Raw genomic sequence first — 16,233 nt, forward strand, 5'->3', positions numbered from 1 at the left:
GAATGTAAAATGATGTAGCCACTTAGGAAATCTGTTTTGCAATTCCTCAAAATGTTAAACATAGAGTTACCACATGATGCAGCAATTCCATTCAGATATGTACCCCAAAAGAACTGAGGACATATGTTTGCACAAAAACTTATACACTAATGTTCACAGTAGCATTATTCACAATTGCCAAAAAGTAGAAACAACCCAAATGCCCACCACACTGGTTAATAGGTAAATAAAAGTGGTATATTCATACAGTGAAATATTATTCAGTTAAAGAAAAAGAATAAAATACTTATAAGATAGATGAATCTTGAAACATTATGCTAAGTGAAAGAAGCCAGGCACAACAGGTCACATTGTATGCTTTCATTTATATAAGACTAGAGACCCAGTGCATGAAATTCGTGCACTCGGGGTGTGTGGGGGGGTGGTCCCTCAGCCCAGCCTGCACCCTCTTGCAGTCCGGGAGCCCTCGGGGGATGTCCAACTGATGGCTTAGGCCCACTTCCTGCTGCCATGGAGGCGGGAGAGGGTCCTGCCACTGCCACTGTGCTTGTTAGCTGTGAGCTCGGCTTTTGGCTGAGCAGCGCTCCCCCATGGGAGTGCACTGACCACCAAGGGGCAACTCCTGCATTGAGTGTCTGCCCCCTGGTGGTCAGTGCACGTCATAGTGACTGGTCATTCCACCATTTGGTCAATTTGCATATTACCCTTTTATTATATAGGATATCAAGAATAGGCAAATCTATAGAGACAGAAGTAGGTAAGTGGTTGCCTAGAGATTAGAGTTTGGGGGAGGGGGAGTAATAGAGATAGATTGCTAATAGGTATAAAGTTTCTTTTTGAGGTGAACAAATGTGTTTAAATTGATCGCAGTGATGGTTGCACAACTCTGTAACTATATTGAAATGTATTTAATTGAATAATTTAAATTGATGAATTGTTTGGTATATGAATGAATGTGGATTTTCAGACCCTGAAATAGAACTGTCTGCTCCATTTGATTGAGAAGCTCATGGAGCTCAGACTGTAGACCAAGGAAGGAGCTCAAGATACATCTTCATGACCTGGGGAGCTCACCTAAGTGACCTCAGTCCTTTAGTGTTCTTCTTTTCTTGGGTGGAGAAGTACCATTAGCACATCACTGCAGCAAGTATGCTATTCTCTGGGTATTGCTCTACTGTATGATTTTTTACAAAGTACCAGCACTTCAAAGATCTAGCCTTGAGCTCAATTCTTAAAGAGTCAGTCAATGGGACCTGAGACTTCTTATTAGTCAGAAGTGAATTTAAATCCTAAACCAGCCTGCCTCTCAAACAAAAAGTTTAGCATACTTCATTAAAAAATTTTGATTATATATTCTTGAGTTTCTACTACAGAGGGGTAGAAAAACCCCAAATAACTGAATTTTAATTTCCTGCCCTCAAAGATTGACATTTCTTATGCATTTGAGTTTTGTGGTATAAGATTCATATTTGCTATAAGAGTATCCTTAAGCCCTAACCGGTTTGGCTCAGTGGATAGAGCATTGGCCTGCGGACTGAAGGGTCCCAGATTCGATTCTGATCAAGGGCATGTACCTTGGTTGTGGGCACATCCCCAGTAGAGGGTGTGCAGGAGGCAGCTGGTCGATGTTTCTCTCTCATTAATGTTTCTAACTCTCTATCCCTCTCCCTTCCTCTCTGTAAAAAATCAATAAAACATTTTTTTTTAAAGAGTATCCTTGATACAGTTGATCCTTGAACAACTCAGGGGTTAGGGGAGCCAGCTACCTGCACAGATGAAAATACTCACATAACTTAAGTCATCAGTATTTACAAAAACAAAACAACAACAACAACAAAAAAAACCACCCCAAAACAAAAAACACCCTAAAAACAAAAAGAAAGAAAAAGGAAAGACTAGTGTAGAAAAGGACCAGGATATGGTAGTCCTAAAAGTGAAGTTAAAATACAGTCCAACACTCACTTCCATACTTAGGTCATCATTCATCCTGATGCAATTAGAAAGATCTGTTCCCGGGTGGGGGCCAGTTGTAGGGCCTGGGAACCTGGCAATAGAGAAGTTTATTACTACAGGTGGGAAAATTGCACATTTCAGCAGATACAAAATTACAGCATAGTTCCCCTGTACCTCTCCCCCCTGCCACCGCCCAGTTTTACCAAATTCCTAATTAAGTTCTATGGATTCATGGATTTCATAAGGTATAATGAAAGAGAGCTCCAACTGTCATTAGAGAGAGGTTATAAACTACAGAGAATCTAGCCAAAGATGAAAATGAAGAATTTGCAATTCAAAGCCTTGCTTCCTCACCCTCAATTCAGGAGAGAAATTTCATTGGGGTGGATAGTGCCCATAAACTCTACTGTGGTTCCTGAGCTCTTCCTAGGGAAGGTCAGTCTGTTCACTGAGAAAGGTAAGCAAGTGCAGACGAGCTTCAGAGGAGGGTGTGTGAGAGAAAAGGCTTGAGAACCCTGAGTGCGAAGGAATAAATGTGTGAGCAACACCTAGCTAAGCGAACTTAGCAGTGCATAGTATATTTCTGAACACTGAGAAACATTTTGGGTAGCCTAATTTTTTGTCTCTTACCTTTCCGAGTGGATATTATGAAATTCAAAAGAACAAGAAAACTGCACTTCAAGAAAACTACAGAGCCATTTTTGTTTTAAAACTGTCAATGTTCAGAAAGTTAGAGAATTTTATACAAGAAAAGTTCCACAATAAAGATGTTATGATCTCAGGATATGAAAACCTAAATGATTAAAAGGTTAGGCAACAGGAACAGGCCGCCCAAGAAGAGGAGGGTAGGTATATTTTGCTCTTTTAACTTACTTGTGTGTTCTAGTCACATCCAAAGCACCATCCTCTATTTTTCCATATTTGGGCCTTTCACCTGAAGCATGGATTTGGTCAGCTATACATGAGAAAGGTGTCAGTGACGGTCTTGGAATCAGTGTAAGACTATCCAGATGCAAGGCATCTGTAGCAGAACAGAAAAGAATAAAAACAATTTTACTTTTGGTTTAAACTAATATGTATATTTTCTTTCTCTCTCTTGAGATGGGGACCATTTCTTAAAAAGCAGAAGTCAATTCAATTCTATTAACACTTGAACATAACCCTCCTCTCCCTTGATGTCTCATTATATAGGGTAGAAATTCCAACTGTTTGTTTTTTAAAGCAGGGGGGAAAGCGGTGGGGTGGGTTCAGAAAACCCTTGCCTACTAAGCAACTAGGGGGGTCAAGGATCTGCAGCCAGAGGGCTAAATCCAGCCAGCTGTTTTTGTAAATAAAGTTTTATTGAAACACGGTCACACCCATTCATTCAGTATTGTCCATGGCTGCTTGTGTGTACAACAGTAAAGTTGAGAAGTTGCTGGAGAAACCATATGGCCTGTGAAACCTAAAATATTTACTATGTGGCCCTTTACAGAAATAGTTTACTATCCCTAAAGAGAAAAGACATTGTGGTTGGAACCTGTCAGAGTAACAGACAGTTTTTGTTTTTGTTTGTTTGTCTTAATGACTATAGGAAATAGGGGGAAAATCTAGGCTTTGGAGTCAACCACAAGTTTTTAGTTCAACTACTGGCTCTGTTACAAACCAGTTGTGTGATCTTGGATATATAACTAAACCACACTGAGCTTCAGTTTACTTACATATAAAGTGACACATGAGCTTAGGCTAATTAGTAACTCAATGTTTCTTATCTTTAAAATGGGAATTAAATTAGCATCTACCTCTTAGGGATGTGGTGAGAATGAAATCAGATAATAAATATGTGAAGAGCAGAGAACTGTGTTGTCGTGGTTATTGTGTCGCTGTTATCACTAAGTTAATGTCAGTAAAATCACCTCTAGCACTAATCATGGTCTGACACCAAATGGCCATTCCATTGGTAGTGGCAGTAGTTTTCCTTTCTGTACTTGGGATGATCTACAAATCACTTCCTTTTCATTCCTTCTTAAGTTTATTTTGATAATCATCCTATTTTTTCATTTCCGAACCAGCCATTAACTTTTGCTTTAAACACATCCAGGTTGTGACAAGAGATGTCACTACTTTGAGCATTTCCTAAGATAAAGCTTTTTTTCTTTAGCCTAACATTGAGTAGTAGTCCACAGTTTAACCCACAACCTGCTCCACACATAGATTCTACTGTGTCCCAATCCAACTTCTCTTTGTCCAAAATGACTTGTCCAGACTTTACTCTTCTTCAAGCACTGAGGAATTTGCATTCTTTGGGCTTGCATTCTTCCTCATTCATTGTCCCCAGTTGAAATAGTTTTTCCACGAGTTTTACTTTCCAAAATGCAACCCATCTTTCAAGGCCTGGTTCAACTCTCTTTTCTTTTAGGGAGCCTTCTCTGAGCCCAGGTCTTATCTCACCAATAATCTGTGAGCTATTTTAGGACTTATTATCTATTATACAAAATATGGTGCCTTGCATAGAGTAGGTGCTGAAACCTAAGTTGATTGACTAAATTCAGGGATAAATATCCAAATATTCAGCAACTCTTCCTATACAAATAGAATTGTGATTACTTTCCTTTCAAAAATAACCCTACCCCAGTTCTGTCTGATAAGGTCTGGGAGAGAGGCTATCCAGGCTTACCCAGCAGGGGTGTGTACCAGCATGTATGTTTGAAGGTCAGGGGAGTCTTATGTATTCTTGCTTCTTGACCACTATATTGTTTATGGCAACACTGCTTCTGAAAAGAAAGTCAAGTAATATTAGCTATCTAAAGTAGAATAACCTAACATTTTATAATCTACTCTCTTCATCTCCAAAGGTAGAAAGAATATAACTGGTCTCAAATAACCCTGCAAGAGAGGTCAGGAAGCAAATTAATGATGCCAAGAAACAAAGCTTTCATGAATTTGGTCAAAGAGTATACTCTATACATAAAGTATAATTCTTATTAAAAACCACAGTTCCATAACTGAACAGAATGATAACATAATCAATACCCTTGTCCTTTGAGACAGCTTTGATGGACCTGCGGATTATTATGCTAAGGGAAATAAGTGAGTCAGAGAAAGACAAATATCACATGATCTCACTCATATGAACAAAAAGGTCCAGAGACATGGAAGCATGCAACAGACTAACAGATCTCAGAGGGAAGGATGGGGGAAAGAGATTAACCAAATAATTTATATGCACAGCCCAGGGACACGGACAGTAGTGCAGTGAAGGCCTGGGGTGGTTGGGAGGCTGGCAGAGGGGGGCAAAGCAGGGGAAAATGGGGGACATCTATAATACCCTCAACAATAGAAATAAAAATTTCAAAATCACAGGTAAATAACTTTTAACAGAATGTTAATATCATCAATTCCCAGTAATAGACACTTTCATATAAACAAAGGCTTCGAGGAAAGAGGTATGGGTGAGGGGCAAGCTTAGTTATTTAATTCTTCACAATACTACAAGAAAAATATTTAAACATCACTTTTTTTAGGGTCTACCAGGATTGTGTTCATGAACATGATCAAGAAAATAAATAGGTTTCCATCTGCAGTATAGAGTTCTAGTTCTATTAATATATACTGGACTTAATTTTCTATTTTGGCATAGAGTTGATTCACAATGGCACTATATCGTTTCAAGAAACTTAAACTTACCAGTTGTTCTTGAAGATGTTGTTGAATTATATCTGTGCAGGACAAAGGATCATAATGAGGAAATTCCTCATCTAAACAGCTCTGTAAAGATAAAATTGTGGAGTATTGTCAAAGACAGAATGTTGAAAGAGTCAAAGATACAGAACATATTAGACTTAAGAGAGAGCATGCTATCTGAGGAGGGTGGAAATGACCAGTTCTTCATTGTGTGTTCTACTTTAAGGGAACAAGTTTGTAATTGTTAACCTCTCATTGACAATTTCCCCATTACTAAAGAAATAAAGGCCAAAGGTCAGGAACAGGAAAACTGATTGGTCATTGAAATCTTTAGGCAGAGGCCAAAGAAGCTTGTTGGGAGACCAACTCAGAATAGTAAAAATGGTGCCTATAAAAATTATATAGTAATAAAATCATGGCCTTAGTCCAAGAGGTAGCTACATATCTCTCATAGTTACGTTATAATAGAAAGCTTTACCGGTGTTCTTAAAGTGATTAAAGCATATTTAGATATGGAGGTTTTTCCAGTTTAATTTATTGCAGAGGGCTTTTTAGGAACTCTGCCTAGCTTAATCTCCCACATGAATAAGTCTTTTTTCCTGCTTAACCAGATGTGCCTACATTATGGCCTGGAAACAGATTCATGCGAATATCACCCTTCTCTCCTCCCTCCTCCAGTTCCTTATGTTCTTCATTTATGAACAAAAAGAAGAAATTCACCAAGTGTCATAAGGAAAAGAAATACATTAAACTCTCCCCTGGATATCTTGAGATATTTAGACAGGAGTTGAAAGGTTAATTCAAACAGGAGAAAAAAGAGGCAGTAACCATCAAAGCCCATTCAAGTGTGTCAGAAAGGAGGTGCCTGGGACTGAAAACTGGCCTTTTCTAACAGATAATAAGTTATTAAATGCCTCCTCTTTGAAAGATGTAATGTCTCCAACAAGCCATTCATTAATGTGAGCTCTTCCCTCTTGTTTTGCTAACCATTTTCAGTGCATAAGACAACAAAGTCCACCATTTTCTTCTAAGTTGGTTACTTAATTTTATGATTAAAATTACTATCCATTATAATTTAGCTTTGGAACCTTACACAGTTTGTACATCATTCCTACACTAAACACACATTGCAGAGGTTTTTTTTTCTTTTTTCTTTTTTTTTTTACCTGAAACAGGAAGCCATGGAGTTGTCCTTGGATTAACTTCTTTCTTGGTGACTTGATTGTTGCTGTAAAGAGAATTCATAACCAGCTTAATATTTCAATTCATTTTCCCTTAATTCATTTCATAAACCTTTAATAACTAAAAACTGGGGGCTGGAGGAAAGGCGAGAGAAAATTAGGACTTCTGAGAGTGGCATTCCCAACTCGCAACTTGTGAAAACAAAGCAACAGGAGAACAAAGCAGATGGGAGCAGCAAAACCATTACCATCCTTGAGTATTTAAACTTGACCTTGATAGATGCAAGTGAATTGTCTTCTAGATGTGAGTCTTAGGTTATTCAATCTTAAAATGGGAATACACCTTAGAGGTCATTCAGTCCACCCTACCGATATAGAAATCCTCTCCAATAAGCCTGCACTTGAGATATAAGGAAGGGAGCCCTAGAAGGAAGGCCTAGAATCCCAGAGTCCTACAAGCAGGTCTGAGATCATGCAAGCACTGATGCCCAGAGGATTTAAGTGATAACTGGTTATTCATGGAACTGAGATCAGACTCTCAGTTCGGCGCTGAATTCACTGTACTCTTCTATGAAATTAAAAATATGTGTCTGCTTAACTAAAATCTGCTTCCCAATAACTTCCAAATTCTCATCTCTAGAATAATGGAAATGGGAAAAAATACTATTTAACTCTTTGAACCACATAGTAATATATTACTTGTATGTTACTCCACATTCTTTGGAGATATAGCCAAGACCAGAAAATAGGCCCAAAGTTTTTGAACAACTAAAATAGATGTTGATATCCATGCCTTTTGTTCATGTGGGAATGCCTCACACATCCACTCAGAAAGTGGGCTCTGAATTTATACATAATTCTCACAAGCTGACTGTGTTCTCAGCCCACAGATGATTAAAAACAAAAATTAAATGAGGGTAGGAAGTTCTGCTAGATGGAGGCCTATTAATAGCTGCCACTTTTTTTTTTTTTCAAATCACTAACAGCCAAGAAAATTAACAGCAGCTACTCTGGTGTCCAAAACACATCTTAAATTAAGTAAAAAATGTTTGATATTGCAATAGCCTAAAGATATTCTGAGCCATGAAAACAATGCTAATATATATATATATATATATATATATATATATATACACACACACACACACATATATACATACTAGCATTGTATATATATATATATATACATATTAGCATTATATAAATACATAATCTTTTTCAGAAAAAAGCTTAAAAATCTTTAATTATGTGGAAATTTACCCACATAAAATTCTATTTTGTAAGAGTATTTTTAAAAACTAATTTCTCAACTAAGCTTTAGATAGTGTTACTAGTCCCACTAAGGAGAAAGTATATATTTTTAAAACTATCTCTATATATAAAAGGCTAAGTGTCTGTCCTTCCTTCTGACCAGTAGCTATGATGAGCACTGACCACCAGGGGGCAGATGCCCAATGCAGGAGCTGCCATGACACACACTGGCCATTTAAAAATAAATGGCACCATGGACCTGGTACCGAAAAACCAACACTCAGCTTTCCCCAAGTGGGACACAGGCCCTGTCACCACCCTGGAGCGACACCCCACCAAATTGCAGCCAATGTTGCTGAGAACCCATGGTGCAAAATGCAGCCCCCAGCCCAGCCCAGGACAATCGCTGTGGGCACCAGGTAATGATATCATGTAGCAACGCCTGGCTTCCTCTCCCTAGTGACAAGCCTCCTTGGAGTTTCTTCAGCCCAGGAACTGACTTGCTTTATAGCCAGGTGCAAACATTTTATAGTTCAACCAAATGTTTGTGAAGTGTTTTCCTGTGCCTCATCTCATTTGATCCTGGAGTAAGTAGATAAGAGACTCAGTAGAATCCTACATTGTTTTCATTAGCAAGATAAGGGAGATTTAGAAAGTTTAGAAACTTGACCCAACTGAAAAGAAGAAATGGTGGACCTTGAAAATGACTTCAGGTTTTCTTACTGTGCAGAATATAGTCAAACACTGCTACAGTTAAATATTTTGCCCTTTTTTTTCTCCCTGCGTGATCTACAATAGTAATCTACTTCATGTTGATATTTATTGCTGTGTTACTGACAATTACCTAAAAGAGAAGTTGGGGTGCTTCACTGGGCTGGAAAAAGTTTAGCTAAGTCAGAAAGAGGTCTAATTAAGCAAGTTTATCTATGTATATAAAAGGCTAATTTGACTCGTGCATGCGTGATATATATACAGCTAAAGATGTTGTTGAATTGTATCTGTGCAGGACAAAGGATCAAAAGGATCATCAAAGCAAGCCAATCGCACCCGTGTGTTTTGATCTGTCATTGTTGATCGTGAATTTGGTTGACACTTCTATTATAGAGAAAGGGCAAATAGCGGTATTAAAATATTTCTTCTAATTAATTTCTTTTGAATGTGCATGAATCCATGCACGAGGACATTAGTTTCTAACATATTTGAGTCATTTAAACTTTTAAAAAATTCTTAATACTTAGAACTCTAATAAATATTCAATTTTTAAAAATTCTCTGTGTCAACTATATTAAGAAATAAGGTCCTATCCTCCTCTTGACCTACATCTAAGCAACAGCAACCAAAGCTTTCAAAAGTGGCTGGGAACATTATGTTTCTGAAGGTTGTATATCTCCAAAACACTGCCTTTGAATTTCCAAATTAAGCTTGTGTTTCAGAAGAAATAACAAGTTAGTATAAGACTGTCTAAATTGCCCATCTGCTTTCCTACGAGGCAATCTTGGGTTTTAGAAACAGTCCATCTCCAAACATTCAAATTGTAAACCTTATTTCAACAGATGCTTTGTGCAATGTGTAGCAACTATTTCCATATGTTTCACAAGGCAAAACAAGCTGGCTTATGACCCTAATTTGCATTCACCTTTGCATTCTCCTTCATGTATCTGGAGCTGGACCTGCCATGTCTCTAGGACATTTAGGCTTCACATGGAAGCAAGAAAAAAATGGGCACTGCATCCCCTGCTGTTGCCATCTGTGCTGTAGGCTGGGACCAGGTGTCTTGGATACATTGCCTTTGGAAGAAGCTGAGATAAAACAGTTTTCTAAATGACTGTGCAATGAGGCTTTCAGGCAAAGGGCCACAATTAATTGACTGTTGAAAATAAAAACCATAATATTAGAGCTGAAATAATTTTAGCTATCAATTATGATTGACTTTTAGGGAGTAAGAACTTTTATAACAATATATGTTACCTCATGTTCAATAAAATTGTTCATTAAAAATATCAGGGTTCATTGAAAACTACAATGATTTTATAAAACATATATCACATATATCTGTCAAAGGACTTATATATGTTATGTAAAAAATTCCTGCAACTGCAACACAATAACGAAAGGACAAATGTACTAATTTGAAAATGGGCAATGCCCCGCTGGTGTTGCTCAGTGGTTTAGTGCCCATCCATGCACCAAAGAGGTCACATGCCTAGGTTGCAGGCTCCATCTCCAGTAGGGGGCATGCAGGAGGCAGCCAATCGATGATGTTTCTATCTTTCTATCCCCCGCCTTTCCTCTCTAATTCAATAAAAATATATATTTTTTAAATGGGCAAAAGACTTAGATACTTTATAAAGAAGATACAGCCAACCAGTATAACAAATGAAAATCACAATGAGACACTCAGAAGAGTGGTGAAAACGTCTATCTTTTGATTGGCACCACCAAATGCTGGAGCTGTGGAGCACCTCAAACTCCCACACATTGCTGGTGCGAGTGTGATGTGCTACAAACGCTACTGATGACTGCTTGGCAGTTTTTTGAAAAGTTAAGAGTTAACAACTACACTATGACCTAGTGTATTTATCCTAGGTTAAATAAAAACATATGTCCAGCCCTAGCCTGTTTGGCTCAGTAGATAGAGCATCAGCCTGTGGACTGAAGGGTCCCGGGTTCAATTCTGGTCAAGGGCACAGACCCAGATTGCGGGCTCGATTCCCAGGAGGGGGCATGCAGGAGGCAGCCGATCAATGATTCTCTCTCATCATTGATATTTCTATCTCTCTCCCTCTCCCTTCCTCTCTACAATCAATAAAAATATATTTTTTAAAACACATATGTCCACACAAAGACCCATTCATGAATATTCATAGCATCTTTCTCTATAACAACCCAAAACTGTATATATGTTAGATGTCCAATAGAAAAAAAAATAACCAAATTATGGAATGTTCATACAGAGACATACAACTAAGCCATGAAAAGGGCATGCCACTGATAAACACAACACGGATAAATACTATACTGAGGGAAAGTAGGCAGGCACATGCAAAGTACATACTGTATAACTCAATTCTGGAATAGGCTGAACTAACCCGTCAGTGTCAGAGATCAGATCAGTGGTTGCTCCTTGTGGTGGTGAAGGCGGGGAAGGGGGAGTGACTGGCAAGCGCACAGGAGAGCTTTCTGGGGTTATAGAAAATCTGTGTTTCCATGTGCATTTGTCAAACTGGTTGAAGAGTAAAGTTAAGATCTGAACTTTTTATGGTATGCTCATTATTCATCCATAAAAAATAATTTTAAAACTAGAACAAGAACAAAAATAGCAGGGTTGATGAGTTCGGGGTAGGTAGAAACCAGAGCACTAAGTTATTGAGTTATTAGTACCTAGGCAGGTAACTTGGGTCACTGAGACATGCATGGGAAAATGGCCAAAGGCTGCCTCGCAGGATACCAGATACTGTTGACCCTTGAAATGGCCCGGTGCTGGCGGGTGCTAATAAAAGGCTGATGGCAGTGGGACTCTGAGGCAGGGCCGCAAAAGTGATGCAGGAGGTGAGACAGCCGGCCACAAGCCAGAGCCCCACAAGGCAGGGGCAGTGCTTCTCTGGGGAGCGAGGCCCAGGAGCAGACACTTGTTTTTAATTTTCTTAAAAGCGGGCAGAAAGGGCTCCCGCTGCCTGTCAGCAGCCAAGCAAGGTTATAGTTCTATTCCTTCCAACCAGATCTTATTCCCAGAGAAATCATGACTAAAACAATCTAACTTCCATAGTAAACTAACATGCCACTACCCATCTGCCAATCATGAATTGAGGCGATTAATGTGACAGGAATATGCTCACTAGTGGAACAGTCTGCACCAAGTATGACCAAGCACTAGTGACTGTTTCGCATTTGTTATGTTACTGGTAAATGAGCGACTGCTGCATTTTCTGGAAGAGGATACTGAGGCTCCGAGAGGTCAAGTGATTTGCCCAACTCTCTCCAGTTTCTCTTTGGCAGGAATCAGAATATAGGTTTAACTTCAAATCCCATGCTCTTAATCATCAAGCTATGCTGCCTCCTGGGCTACTTTATCCATACCAGCACCCTTCATTTGGGAAAATTTAGGCCCCCATCCCATTCGAGGTGTTGAGAGAGCTATATCTGACTTTGGTTTTCTCCTTGGCTCACATTTCAACACCTATCCTAAAGTGTCTCCATCACCTGAATGCCCCTTTCCTGTCTCATTTCCCTCTGGTGTACCGACTGCTGAGGTCATGGGGCTCTCACCTTGCATCCATCCGCAAAGTTGTAAGGCTGCTGTCTGTCCCATATCTCATGACCTCCATGCTAAGAATAGCAAGCTAGAAGTGTTTCCAGTGATATCATCTAGATGAAAGCCTTCTCTAAACTATACAGTTCATACATAGACACTGTTCAAAAAGGAGTTATAACAAATAGAACCTTCTCAGGCTCTCTTCCCAATGAAATGTTCTTGGTTTCTAAAGGTAGTTCCCTCATTGTCTATTGAATGAGTGACTCAATGATAATTTCATGTCAGATAGGAAAGAAAAAAAGCATGAATAGTAAAGGGGTTATGGTTTAGATTAGATCAATTAGTGTAAGTTTCATGTTAGAGTCACCCTAGTATGTTGAGTGTACACCCTAGATCTAAGATGTTTTTATTCCCCATTTACTTATCCAGTATTGCCTTTGTAACAAGATACTTAGGTACACACAAAGGTAAAAAGCAAAGGAAAACCTATAAGTAACCATTCAAGAAATTTAGCAGTTCTAATGGCTCAGTTCATGGAGGCAAGCACGTATGCTGATTATGTCACAAATCAGTCCAGTCCTGGCGGCAAATTGAAAAGTTGAACAATATTATTCATTAAGCACTAAGTTCAGAATTTCTAGTCAAATGGCATAAACAGCTTCCTAGTTCCAGTTTGTGACCACTGTCACTGACCTGAGCAGATGAACAAAACAACTGCATCCCCACACCATTTGCTAGTGAGCCCTTCTTAGATGGAACAGCAAGTAGTTGCTTTAAATACTTAATGACTTTATGAAGCTAACCAGAAAGTTTCAGAAGAACCAATGGATTTCAATATTTTTATTTTCCGACCCAGAATTCAAATGTTGACTCAGAACTCAAACAGCATGTGGTGGCAGTGGTCATGGCAGAAGGTGCGAGGATGTTTGTGTGATCACCATCTTACCTCAATGACATTTGTTCAGCCTGTCTGGAAAGTCTGCTCTATAGAACTTGTCAAAAATATCTGCTACCTAAGTTTCCCTCTTCTTGCAAAGGTTGATTTTTAAGAGAATTATTAGGAAGATCTTCAAAAGCAAATGGTTGTAAGAGTACAATCTTGACACGTTTGCCTTCTTCATGTAGCAAAAAATACAGTTAAGTAGAGGAGTTCCTAAAGCCAAGCAGGTTGTGAGCACCTAGGGACAGAAAGGAGGCATCCACCCTACTTCATCCACCCCAAGAAAATGCATGCATTCAACCCAGGACAGCTGGGTTGAATAGTTTAATAATTTTAATAATATCTGGACCAATTATCTCCTGAGGATAAACTAGGAAGAAAGTAACAAGTTCATAATTTCAGGAATGTATATTTTGAGATAAGTTACAAAAGTTGACTTCAAAGAAGAAATCATGGGGGTTTGGGAGGAGTGATAAATTCTTAGTTTTATAAAATATGGGGGGGGTGTATGGTATCGATTTAATCAAAAGATAAATATAACCGGACCAAAAGACTAGTCCTTTTAGCATAGTGTCCAAAGCAAACACATCATAAATCAAATTTGGTTATTATTCATGCCTTCAACACGAACACTTCTAATCCTAAAGGGACCTTCTCTGAGGCCCTTTGGGCAATATTAAAATAACACACAGATTGTGTCATTCAAAGCAAGCCTTACATTGTGTGACAGAGTGAAATAATCCAATACTTAGAGTTATTAAAAGCTAGCAAGTTCTACAAGGTTGAAAATAATAATAAAATGTTGCATAACCACTGCTACTTTAGAACTAGCCAGTTCCTTTAAACTCTTATCTCAGATAACAATAGAAAGGGTACAAGAAATCCAAAATAAACACATCTGAGACGTTCCATCTCTAGCTTGCCTTAAGCTTATAGTTTGTTGTTTATTATCCAAACCAATAGCTTCCTATTAAAAAGAACATTTATACTTAGAACAAGAAGCTGGCTGAACAAAAGCAATTGTTTGATACATGGTCAAATACATAAGCTTTATATGTTTATGGTGGTTTTTTCACATTTTTAGAATAAAATAAACTTATAAATAATCTGACATCTGTAATTTGACAGTTGTCTTCTCACCCAAATCCTTAGTAAACACTTACCCACTTTTAGGTAATATAGAAAAACAAAAAAATATTCTAACTTGTAAAGCAAAAATATATATGTAAAGAATACATTTTAAAGGAACGTTCACACATATTTAATATTTTGACACACATTCAATTCATAAGTACTTTGTCCAACCCTAAAATGACTGCTTAAAAGAAAACAAAGAGGAAGGGTCTTTTCTACCACAAGATGGGTCCAAACTAGCTAATAAAATCAGGGCAGAATCCATAAGCAATTTGCAGGTTCAAATATCCCAAGCGAACAAGATTTCCCCCCCTTGTTTACTTTTACAGATATTGAGAAGTTTTGTTTAATTTTTAAAGCATTAACAGTCCCAGACAAATTTAGCAACCGAAAGGAAAGCCAGTGGTTAAAGCAATCTACCTAGCTACCAGGCAAATGCCTCTGAACGCCCACAGTACGCCTTCTGGAACCATTTCATTGTCATAAATGTCTCACTAATACAGCAGCTGTAATCTCTAAAAATGGCTGCAGTCCTTTCACCCCCCTCAGAGGGGACGAAATTGGGCCATCACAAATATTTGCTACTCACTTTTCGGTTTCCTTGTCTTCTGCTCCAGGGCCTGGCAAGTGTTCACTAACTCGGTATTTATAGTCTGGAGACTCAGTTGTTCTGAGATTGCTTCCTCCAATTGATGCAGCAAAGACTTCGCCTTTTCCCTGGCAGAGTGGGCTGTGCCCTCTCGGTCCTCAACCTGGAGACGTACAGTTAATACTGGATTTTTCACAGTGTGTCCCGGAAAGAAAGCAATTAAGCGCACACTCTTATGCACAGGAAACTGCAAATGTGCTTTTGTTCTCAGGGAAGTGATAAGCCTCCACTGAACTTCTGCAATTCTGTGTTTGCATGGGCTTCGTGTGCCCGAGCTCTATCCACAGCCCTAACAGTCCTGATATGTCAAGTTGCCTCTTTCTGCAGAGTTGCCTCCTTTCGCAGCAGACTGTTGACACCGCCTCTTTTACAACGCCCCCTTTACTTCCTCCGCACACTGCTAGTCTCCAGGGACTGAACTTCACAGTTCCTCTTTGGTTTTGTGTTTTTTTTTTTCTGTTGTTGTTCCTTCTCCATTTTTATCTCATGGTTTTAAGGACATCTGAGGAGGCTTCCCCTAAATATAATATAGTCAAAGGCCACCCTACCTGCTCCTCTGCATCCTCTAGCCATTGACTGGCTTCCTGGATCTTCTTCCTGAGGATGGCTTCCTGGTTGACAGCATCTTCTTGCAGTTGTTTAATGGCTTCTAGTTGTTTCTGCCTGGAGTTAAAAAAAAAAAAAAAAGTCCAAACCACAAGCTGTCAGTGACATTTCAACTAAGAGTCACCCCTGGGAAGCTGTGACACATTCAGACTAAATACATTTCCTCAGAGATCAGAGGAAAAAGTGAAAGTGTTTTCATTCATACAAGTGCTTCTTCAATATGGAATTGTAATTAAAGCCATCGTATTGGTCACTTAGCCTGATGCCCTCGCTTTACAGATCAGGATGTATAGTTTCCTATTTTACATTAGAATATTCAGTTCCCCACAAGCTGCATTCATAGCACTTTGCATTGGAGGCCAACTGCTTAGAGGATGGAGCTATAAGGAGGTCACAGTGGCAGGTGCAATACTGACACAGCACAGCTAGCTTTTGCAGAAAAAAAAAAAAAAGAATGAGTGAGGGAGGAAAAAGAGAAGAAATAGAAACTTCATTTCATGACATTAGCCTTTCTCCTTAAAAGTTGCCAATCACGGTAGAAATGTGTGCCATGAGGACAGGAAGGGCGCTCCTAAGCACAGACAAAAGCCAGCTGTTCCTATTT

At 38.9% G+C, this 16,233-nt stretch overlaps 1 protein-coding gene across 1 annotated transcript in view; it reads right to left on the reverse strand.

Annotated features, from left to right (window-relative positions):
* The window catches only part of IRAG2 (inositol 1,4,5-triphosphate receptor associated 2), a gene marked incomplete at its 5' end in the record, with an annotated part of 32,766 nt that extends 29,870 nt beyond the window's left edge, over positions 1–2,896 (reverse strand). The window contains 3 exon segments of the mRNA XM_080662327.1: positions 1,963–2,044; positions 2,827–2,863; positions 2,866–2,896. Coding sequence (XP_080518453.1) covers positions 1,963–2,044; positions 2,827–2,863; positions 2,866–2,896 — 150 coding nt within the window.
* Positions 2,897–16,233: the final 13,337 nt, after the last annotated feature.

The sequence above is a fragment of the Plecotus auritus genome, assembly GCF_963455305.1.
Source record: "Plecotus auritus genome assembly, chromosome: 3".
Lineage (NCBI taxonomy): Eukaryota > Metazoa > Chordata > Mammalia > Chiroptera > Vespertilionidae > Plecotus > Plecotus auritus.